The 11,109-nt window shown below is 40.4% G+C and overlaps 1 protein-coding gene across 1 annotated transcript; it reads left to right on the top strand.

The window, feature by feature from the left end:
• The first annotated feature begins 4,476 nt into the window (after positions 1-4,476).
• On the top strand, positions 4,477-9,947 carry LOC110568982 (regulator of chromosome condensation-like). Its single transcript, XM_064380293.1, is given in 2 exon segments — positions 4,477-5,378; positions 5,381-9,947. Coding segments are annotated over 2 exon segments (1,344 nt in total). The 5' UTR covers positions 4,477-4,990; the 3' UTR covers positions 6,337-9,947.
• Positions 9,948-11,109: the final 1,162 nt, after the last annotated feature.

Below are 11,109 nucleotides of genomic sequence, written 5' to 3'. Positions count from 1 at the left end.
ATATTATTCAGCACTAAAACCAATTAGCTATCAAGTTACTATATAAAAGACATGGAGGAAATTTTAATGCATATTATTAAGTGAAAGAACCTGATATGGTTTGGCTGTGTCCCCACCCAAATCTCATCTTGAACTGTAGTTCCCATAATCCCCAGGTGTCATGATAGGGACCTGGTGGGAGGTGATTTAACTATGGGTGCAGTTACCCCCATGCTGTTGTTCTCTTGAAAGTGAGTTAATTCTCACAAGATTGGCTGATTTTAAGGAGCTTTTCCCCGTTTGCTCAGCACTTCCCCTTCCTGCCATCTTGTGAAGAATGACATGTTTGCTTCCTCTTCGGCCACGACTCTTAAGTTTCCTGAGGACTCCCCAGCAACTTAGAAGAGGACTTTAATGAGCCAATTAAACCTCTTTCCTTTACAGATGTCCCGGTCTTGAGCAGTTCATTACAACAGCATGAGAACGGACTAATACAGAAACCCATCTGAAAAGACCACCTACTGGATGATTCCAACTATTTGACATTCTGGAAAAGGCAAAATTACAAGGAGAATAAAATTAACAATGTTTTCAAGAGTTCAAAAGGAGTTTCTAAATAGGTGGAGCACAGAGGATTTTTAGAAAAGTGAAACTACTCTGTAAGATACTAGAATGGTAGATGCACGTCATCATACGTTTGTCCAAACCCATGGAATGTTTAGCACCAAGGGTGAATCTGAATGCAAACTATGGACTGGGTAATAATGAAGTGTCAATGTAAGTTTATCAGTTGAAACAAATGTACCACCCTCATGGGGGATGTGGATAATAGGGGAGGCTATGCATGTGTTGGGGCAGTAGGTATATAAAAAGGTGCTCTGCACCTTCCTTTCAATTATGCTATGAACTAGAAACTGCTCTAGGAAGCCATCCTTAATTTTTAAATGTATTATGCAAACATTCTTATATCCAGAAATTGTTAAGCATAATGTAATGTACAATTGTTGTAAGTTTTTTGTTGTAAGTTCAGTATGAATTTTTAATGATTAGGAATTTAAAGAGCTCCAAAAGCAAAAAAAGTATAAGAAAGACTGATAAACATTTTTTCACTACAAGTTTGTAAAAATGTTCTAATAGTTAAAAATTTTTAAAAAGAATAAATGCCTAAGGCAAATGACACACTGACAGAAAATATTGCCAACATATATTATGGTGAAAAAGTAAATATTACTTCTAAGGGGCAAATGGCTTTATGGTTTTTAAAATTAATTATACGAATTAAAAATAGATAAAATGCATCAGCAAAACACAAATAAGAAATTAAAAGATGTATGTAATATACTTTTAGTCATCAAATAAATATAAGCCAAGAAAATGAAATATTTTTCAGCTGGGCAAAAAAACCGTAATTTGTGCTGCTGACAAATAGAAAAGTGAGCATGTTCAAATTCTTCTGATACGGCTATTAATGCAAGTACGTATTTTAAGCAATTGTGGCAATTCAAATAGAAAACTTTAAAACGTTTATGCATATGTCTCTACTCAAGTAATTTTATTTATAGAAATTGTTCATAAGAAGAAATTTCATTGAGACTTACAAAGGATGATATGAAACTTTTGGCAATAATGTAGCAGAGGTATATTTTTAAAGTGGAAAACTAGAAATGCTATATTATTGCATTAAAAACAATATACTATTTTAGTTTTCTATTACTATGTAACAAATATCACAAATTTAGCAGCTTAAAGCAATGTCCATTTATTGGCTCAGAATTTCGTGGGTCAGAAATCTGACAAAGCGTCACTAGATTAGCCTGATATCAGAGTGTTGGCTGGAGGCGCTCAAGAACTATTTATTACATTTCCAAACTAATTCTTGTTAGTAGAAGAATTCAGTTTTTTGTGATCGCAGCACTGAGTCCTCTACTTTGCTGTGGACACTCTCAGCTCCTGGAAGGAGCCCTTCGATCTTCCAGCCATGTTTTAAATCTCTGACTTCTCCCATCTCTGACTTCTAGATTCAGATTTAAAGGGATATGATTAAGATAAACTTCCCGCCTTAAGATCAACTGATTTGGGACCTTCATTATATCAATAAAACCTCTTCACAGCAGTAGCTAAATGAGTATTTTACTGAGTATCTGAAAGACGTATGTACCAGTGCCAAAAATCTTGAGGGTTATTCTAGAATTGTAACTACCACAGAGCCGAACAGAATGTATTATGGCCTCCAATTATAGAGATGAAGGAATACATACACAGTTACACATATATGCATGCTTTCTGTAAAGATACAACACAGTTAGAAGTATATAGATAATATAGTTATATATCATATATATTATATACACATATGTATATGTAGATATGTGGGTGGGGAATAATTTTATCTGTGATTTTAATGTTCACCTTCTATTTATCAGTTTTAGAATTTTTATATAACTTTTTTTGAGATGGTGTCTCGCTCTGTCACTCAGGCTGGAGTGCAATGGCACGTTCTTGGCTCACTGCAACCTCCACTTCCTCGATTCACAATTCTCCTGCCTCAGCTTCCCAAGTAGCTGGGACTACAGGCGTGTGCCACCATACCTGGCTAATTTTTGTTTATTTAGTAGAGATGGGGTTTCACTATGTTGGCCAGGATGATCTTGAATTTTTGTCCTGGTGATCCACCTACCTTGGTCTCCCAAAGTGCTGGGATTACAGGTGTGAGCCACTGCACCAGGCCCAGTGTATGTTTTTATAATTTTTAAAGAAAAAAACATATTTTGGAGCCTGTCAAGAAGATATTTTCAGAAAAAAAAAGAGAACTTCTGATTTTAACATATTTACCTATCAAATGGTGTTACCATGTTTATGCTTTTAAACCAAAGACCACGGTGACAGTACCAGAGAGAGCTTATACAGAAGCTTAAAAATACACTCAGAAATTTTGCAGTTACTTTGAGCAGTTAAAATACCATTTTGATGCATGCTCAACTGAGAATTAAAAGTTCAAATATTGACTTGCATAGGAAATTAGTAATTAAGTACCCATAAAATTATCTCACACCTGCCAATTGATATACCAATTAAGTTTGCAGATACCTTAAAAGAAACTTCTTGAAAATAAAGTTTCTAATATTATTTGACACTAATCTGCAGTTGATGTTTAAAAACACACAATTCTGCAGAAACGTACATGTGGTGGCCAAGAGAATGTATACTGCGGATACTCAACAACAGAGAACATAATTTACCAAGGGTCCAGCTGCCATGCTCTGAAATTCATCACCAGGTTAGCAAGAGGCCAGACTTCCCACAGGCTGCTCACTGGCCAATGACCGAATGCAACAGGGACACTGGTGGATATCTGTGCTTGGGAGAAGCAGGAGATCAACCGCTGGATTTGGCTCAAGAACTACTCAGTGATTACCTTGCCACTTGCCTTTGTTTGGATTGCATCCCCCCAAAAGATATGTTGAGCGTCTAACCCTGGAAACCTGTTAATGTGACCTTATTTGGAAATAGATTCTATGCTGATGCATCAAGTTAAGATGAGGTCATGCCCATTACAGTGTACTGTAACTGCAATTAGTGGTATCCCTATAAAGAGAGACAGACTTTGGGGCACACTGAGGCACACAAGAGAAAGACAACCATGTAACGGTGGAGACAGGAATTAGAGTGGTGCAGCTACAAACCAAGGAACGTCAGAGATTGCTGGCAACCACCCGAAGCTAGGAAGAGCTCTCACTACAGCCTTCAGAGAGAACATGGCTCTGCTGACACCTTTTTTCTAGACTTCAAGCCCCCGGAACTAGGAGACAATACATTTTTGCTGTTTTAAGACACTCAGTTTGTGAAAATTTGTCATGACAGTCTAGGAAACTAGTATACCACCTAACCTTGCGTTCTTCCCCATGTGATTCAGAGTCAGACGTATATAGTGGTTTGACAACACTCCCAGCCTTACTCAGAGACTGCCCCATTTTTTCCACACACAAATATTTCCCTAATGTTACCCTTATGTGTTTAATCTGATGACCTCTGCTTCAGAGATCCTAGACTAACACAGTACACTATACAGAAAATGAAGCACACCATCTTTAAGTGTGTCTTTTAAAACATACATTAATAACATGGATGTGGGACAACTGAAACGGATTTGAAATACTGCAGTCTCCTGCCTGTTACTGAGGTTGAGTTTATCTACCTATGTTGACAGGCCATCAGCGTATCTGGTAGCAGTACAGTAGTCCCCTATTTTCTGCTGTTTCCCTTTCTGTAGTTTCAGTTATCTGCAGTCAACCATGGTCCAAAAATATTAAGTGGAAGATTCCAGAAATAAACAATCGGTAAGTTTCAGACCGTATACTGTTCTGAGTAGCGTAAAGATACCTCTCACCATCCTGTGTCCCCCACCTGAATACTCCTCCTGTCCAGTGTGTCCACACCATAGAGGCTCCCTACCCGTTAATCACTTAGAAACCACAAAGGTTATCAGATCTCAAAAAAAAAAACCATGGTGTTCATAGGGTTCAGGACTATCTATGGTTTCAGGCATTCTCCGGGGGTCTTAGAATACATCCCTCTTGCATTACAGGGGACTACTACATACAAAAGCCAGGGCTATCCATCAGCAGCTTCAGTCAGGATGTAAGCTACCTGTCAGGAGAAATGGAGATGCACCCTTTAATGGAAAACACGAAAGAAGGAGGAGTAGATGAAGCCTTCATCTCTTGTCCTCAGCAGTCTCCTACCAGTGCCCTGGATTAGCCAGCCTACCTATATAATATACTGATACAAGGGGGCATGGGAAGCATAGTTTGCAGCAGAGAGACAAGGAATGAATCTGGTACAAACAGGAAACAGCCAGATCATTGGCCTATTTTTATACGGAATCACTAGTGTTTTTGCTCTAATATTTTGCATAAAATTTTTACATGCTCCACAAAGTCGATGTTATAAAATTCAGATGTCCATGTTTGTCTTTTCATATTTTCATAAAATCCAAATTCTTTTTACCTGAATGTTTCCAGAGTTCATATTCTGCTTAAGAATGTTATCCTGGCCGGAGTTCCTTGGGGCCGACGTGCAACGAGACAGGAAGATGCCACCCAAGCGCATAGCTAAAAGAAGGTCACCCCCAGAAGATGCCATCCCCAAAAACAAGAAGGTGAAGGTCTCACACAGGTCCCACAGCACAGAACCCGGCTTGGTGCTGACACTGGGCCAGGGCGATGTGGGCCAGCTGAGGCTGGGTAAGAATGTGATGGAGAGGAAGAAACCGGCCCTGGTATCCATTCCAGAGGATGTTGTGCAGGCCGAGGCTGGGGGCATGCATACTGTGTGTCTAAGCAAAAGTGGCCAGGTCTACTCCTTCGGCTGCAATGATGACGGTGCCCTGGGAAGGGACACTCAGTGGAGGGCTCGGAGATGGTCCCTGGGAAAGCGGAGCTGCAAGAGAAGGTGGTACAGGTGTCAGCAGGAGACAGTCACACAGCAGCCCTCACCGAGGATGGCCGTGTCTTCCTCTGGGGCTCCTTCCAGGACAATAACGGTGTGATCAGACTGTTGGAGCCCATGAAGAAGAGCGTGGTGCCCGTACAGGTCCAGCTGGATGGGCCTGTGGTGAAGGTGGCCTCAGGAAACGACCACTTGGTGATGCTGACAGCTGATGGTGACCTCTACACCTTGGGCTGCGGCAAACAGGGCCAGCTAGGCTGTGTGCCTGAGTTATTTGCCAACCATGGTGGCCGGCAAGGCCTTGAACGACTCCTCGTCCCCAAGTGTGTGATGCTGAAATCCACAGGAAGCCGGGGCCACGTGAGATTCCAGGATACCTTCTGTGGTGCCTATTTCACCTTTGCCATCCCTCACGAGGGCCACGTGTATGGCTTTGGCCTCTCCAACTACCGTCAGCTTGGAGCTCCGGGCACAGAATCTTGCTTCATACCCCAGAACCTAACATCCTTCAATAATTCCACCAAGTCCTGGGTGGGTTTCTCTGGTGGCCAGCACCATACAGTCTGCATGGATTCAGAAGGAAAAGCATACAGCCTGGGCCGGGCTGAATATGGGCGGCTGGGCCTCAGGGAGGGTGCTGAGGAGAAGAGCATACCCACCCTCATCTCCAGGCTGCCTGCCGTCTCCTCAGTGGCTTGTGGGGCCTCTGTGGGGTATGCTGTGACCAAGGATGGTCGTGTTTTTGCCTGGGGCATGGACACCAACTACCAGCTGGGCACAGGGCAGGATGAAGATGCCTGGAGCCCTGTGGAGATGACAGGCAAACAGCTAGAGAACCGTGTGGTCTTATCTGTGTCCAGTGGGGGCCAACATACAGTCTTATTAGTCAAGGACAAGGGACAGAGCTGATGAAGCCTCTGAGGGCCTGGCTTCTGGCCTGCACGAACTCGCTCACAGAACAGGGAAGCAGTGACAGCTGCAGATCACAGCAGGCCTCTCCCCAGCCCTTAGCACTGTGTCATCTCCTGCCTTTTCCCATCAGCAGAACACAATCATTTTCCTCTTTTTCTTCCTCCTCTTTGGAATTCTCCTGGGACCTACAGAATGAAGTGGGGGGAATGAACAGGGCTTTTCAGAAGAAACATGGCTCACTCCAGAGCTATATGGTTGGATGTTTCTCCCCTCTTCCCCACCTTCCATAGTCCTGGCTGGCCCTGCTTTGCCTACTAGAAAACCAAAACTTCCTCCCCTGGGGTTTGGTGCCTACTCTCTGAGCAGTTGGGACTCCATCAAGCCCCATTCTAGTCATGTGCCCCTTTCCTGTCCCTAACAATCCACAAGCAAACAAACGGTACAGTCATAAGACCCATCTGTCATGGACTCACGCCCAGAGGAACGTGCAGAAAAAGCAGAGCTGCATGGCTGTGGGCAACTCTAAGCCAAATATTTGCCTCATAACAGGTGTTCATAGGACCAAAAAAAACGTGACCAAGAAAAAAGTGGTTCTCCTAGAAGCACAAAGCATACTCTTGCCCCTTGGGCACTGCCTGTGTACATCCCACCCATCCATTCGGCTTCGCCTGCAGCCAAGGGCCTGGAATCGCAAAGAGTAGCCACGCTGGGCAGAGCAGGGCATGGGGTGGGGAGAGAGGGTGGAGGGTTTCATAGACCAACTTAGAGTAATATTGAAAGAGGAGGGATCGAGGGAAGGACAGAGTGTTCGAGGGGCAGAGACTAGTCCTGAGGTGGAAACAGTAACTTGTACAGTGGCTGAGAAAATAGAACATAGTTTTTGATTTTTTTTTAATTGTAAAATATTTTGGAGGGGAGAGCGAAATCTTTTAACACTTTTAAAAAATTTAGAGCTTTATTAAAAAAAAACAAAAAAAAGAATGTTATCCTGACATCACAATGCTGAAAATATTCTGCCTTGTTTACATATATAGTCATGTGCCACATAATGATGGTTCTGGCCAGTGACGGACTGCACATAACACAGTGGTTTCCTCAGATTAAGACAGAGCTGAAAAATTCCTATCATCCAATACTTACTATGACTTTGATCATTATTTTAGAGTATGCAGCATCTACTTATTTTTAAAAATGTATTACTTGTAAAACAGCCTCAGACAGGTCCTTCAGGGGGTATTCCAGAAGAAGGTATTGTTATTGTAAGAGATGACAGCTCCACGCATGTCATTGACCCTGAAGGCCTTCCAGTGGGACAAGACACGGAGGTGGAAGACAGTGAGAATGACGATCCTGACCCTGTGCAGGCCCAGGCTGATGTGTGTGTGTCTTCATTGTAAAAGTTTAAGTAAAAAAGTAATGTGTGTGTCTTCCTTTTTAGCAAAAACGTTTAAAAAATAAATAAATAAAAAGACTGAAAAGCTTACAGAATAAAGATATTTAAAAAAATAATTTTATATAGCATACAAAGTATTTGTGTTATTACAAGAGTCAATGTTTTTCAAAATTCAAACTATATTTAGTAAAATTACAGCAAGTTAAGACTAATTTATTATTGAAGAAAGAATAGGTTTTATAAATCTAGTTTACCCTAAGTGTACAGTGTTTATAAAGTCTACAGCAGTGTACAGTAATGTCCTAGGCCTTCTCATTCACTCACCACTCACTCACTGACTCACTCAGAGCAACTTCCAATCCTGCCAGCTCTATGCATCGTAAGTGCCCTTTACAAGTATACCATTTTTATCTAATTTTAACCGTACCTTACCCACGTTTAGACATACAAATGCTTACCGTAGTGTTACAGTTACTACTGTATATGATACAGTATAGTAACATGCTGTATAGGTTTGTAGACAAGAAGCAACGGGCCCTACCATATAGGCGGGTGTGTGGTCAACTACCATTTTGGTTTTCTGTACCATCACTTCATGATGTTCACACAATGATGGAACTGCCTAATGACACATTTCTCAGATTGTATCCCCATTGTTAAGTGACACCTGCCTGTAGTGACCTTAATAATTCATAATTTTTAGTTCACCAGGATTTTAGAACACACACACACCTGCATGTACACATGCACAAAGCTTTAACTTATTTTTTAAAAAAGGACTGCTATGGAGAGATAGTGGGGCTTAAATATATTCTGTCCTCTCCTGTGCTTCCCAGTCTCTATGCATTCAGTTTTGGCCAATAAACTAACAGAAGAAATGGCATGTTATTTAGTCCTGTCACTTAGGACTAGTAAGTGGAGATCCTCTATCCACTCTTGTTTGCTTTTTCTCTCCCACACAGGGACTGATCAGTCAGTCAGTTAAGCCAGTGCTGTAACAAACTGGTGGAAGCCTGAATTCCAGAGGCACCAAAAAGAAATGAGCCTCTGTCAAATCACATTTCACATTTTATAAGTGAGACAGAACCTCTCACTATATTAGGCCATCTTAGCTCAGGCTCTTGAGAATCAGAGACTTTAATAAAGATACTTGTAGACAGGATTATTGAGTGAGAACTCGAAAGGAGTGAAGGAAGGATAGGCTAGAGAAGTCAGCTAAGCAAAGATGCAGTTAGTTGACGTATATCCTCAGCCTGATGTCATTAATGGAAACATCCAAGGCGCCTCCTATCTGCTGAGGGGTGCAGTTGAGCGCCGTTAAGCAGCCAACATTCACAGCATCTGGAGAAGAGCACATTAATGGAAAGGATATCTAGGCTAGGCCCCAACAGAGTTGATTACAGTACCTAAGATATTAGGGATTATTTTCCACCACAATGTATCCTGGCCTATCCTATCTTGGCTAACAAAATTGCTAGATGTCCTGAACGCAGTAATTGATTAGCCCTTCGTATCCACCTTGACTTGAAAAGCCACCATCAGTACACACTGAATTTCACTTATAAGGGACTGTTTCTGGGATATTTTTGGTTATTAATCGATCTTTTTCTTCTTTTGCCAAAATCATATTGTCTTAATTGCTGTGTGTTTAAAGTAAGTTCTTCTTATCTAGTGAGGTGTTATGTAATCACGTATCTGTTTAAAAAATATTGGCTGTTACTATGCATTTTAAATCTTAAACTTTAAACTCAAAATGTCAAGTTATATCCAAAATACCCAAATATGTTGTATTGCATGTATAAATTAATATGCACAAAAGTAACATTCTTAAAACACTTAGTAACCCGACCCAAAAATATATTCTATTTTGTGACTTTGCATTTTATCATTGCTTTGTTTTTATATGTTGTTTCAATTTCCATTAATTTTGTAGTCCTCATTATTATCTCATATGAAGCATTTTGACACTGTATATTTTTTTAATTGGTTATTTCCAGATAATGGCAATTTTGACACTTGTACATATACTTTCTCCAACACTTTCTGAAATCTTAGAAGAAACTGAATAATTTTAGCATTAATATTTTTAGCTCTAGGTCATACGGTACCATGTACAATAAATGGTATTGTTCAAAAAAATTCAAATTAGTAAGTTCGTCATTTATAATACGCCTTGAGAAAATGAACAGAGGGCTAGAGAGAGTTGAAGGACTGCCTAGGATACATGAAGAATAGAAAAACTTTCCAAGTGAGAAACCACTAAGTATTAGGTGAGTAAAGTACTTAGAAGGAAAACAGTGAAGAGAAAAATTCAATGTTGCCACTGTAAGCATGTATATGTTTACATATCTGCTTGGTGTCAGTGTTCAGAAGAGGGAGGAAATAGAATATGTTTTACAAATATTAAAATATTTATTAATTTTGAGAAGTTATCTGTGCGTAGTTGATCCAATCAAATACTGTTGAATTGAATAAATGACTGAACAATTTTCTCATCTATTTAAGAATGATTTTGGGATCCTCCTTGATACTCTACACTCAGCACAGAGTTGAGGAGGTCAGTGTTGGACAGCGCCCAATGCTTGTTTAGAATTTTACAATTTGCAAACTCCTTCACATTTGCAATTGGCTTCACATTGCTCTACATCCCACCGCCATTCTCTTTCCAGGAGATTTTTAAAAAGGCAAACCTGACATTATCACTTTCTATTTTAAAACTTCTTCACTATTCACTGCCCTCAAGATAAAATATAATCTTTTTATGACGGCATAAAAGAGCCTTCAAAACTTAGTCCCAAATGATCTTTACAGCTTCATTTCCCACTATAAACTTCCCTTCTGTATACATTATAGTCCAAGTTTTCTGAACGAACTGTGCATTTTTAACACCTCTGGCTTTTTCATTGGCTGCTCTGTATGTCTAAAATTCTCTTCCCATCCCTCATCGAAAACTTACGCCCATCTTTAGCGACCCAAGTGGGCTATTATCTCCTCAAACCAGCTCTCTCTAATACCTACAAAATTGTATTAACATAGCCTTTTGTAAATGTCTACACCAAGAGATTATTTGCAATATATTATTATCTCTTTGTGTGTCTATCTGTTCCATTGGGCTATGATTTTCCTAAGGTGAGTTACTATGTTTTTACATCTTTTCTATCACAAAAGGATGGATGATGCTTACTCTTACAATTTGGACTTTGAAGGGTAGGAGAGAAGTAGGACTTGGCTTCTCATTCCATTTTAACACCATGAAGTGAAAAGAACAGAGAGTCCCTGAGTATGTGCCCATCTTCTGTCTAGAAGAAACTTTCTGTAACACTGATGACTGGCATTTTGCTGTTTTGGAAAGGAGTGATAAAAAAAGAGATAATGAC

Source organism: Aotus nancymaae, unplaced genomic scaffold (assembly GCF_030222135.1).
Source record: "Aotus nancymaae isolate 86718 unplaced genomic scaffold, 86718_ANA_hifiasm-v0.15.2.pri h1tg000025l, whole genome shotgun sequence".
In the NCBI taxonomy this organism is placed as follows: domain Eukaryota; kingdom Metazoa; phylum Chordata; class Mammalia; order Primates; family Aotidae; genus Aotus; species Aotus nancymaae.
Note: the sequence above shows the minus strand (reverse complement) of the source record. Positions and strands in the feature narration are given on the sequence as shown.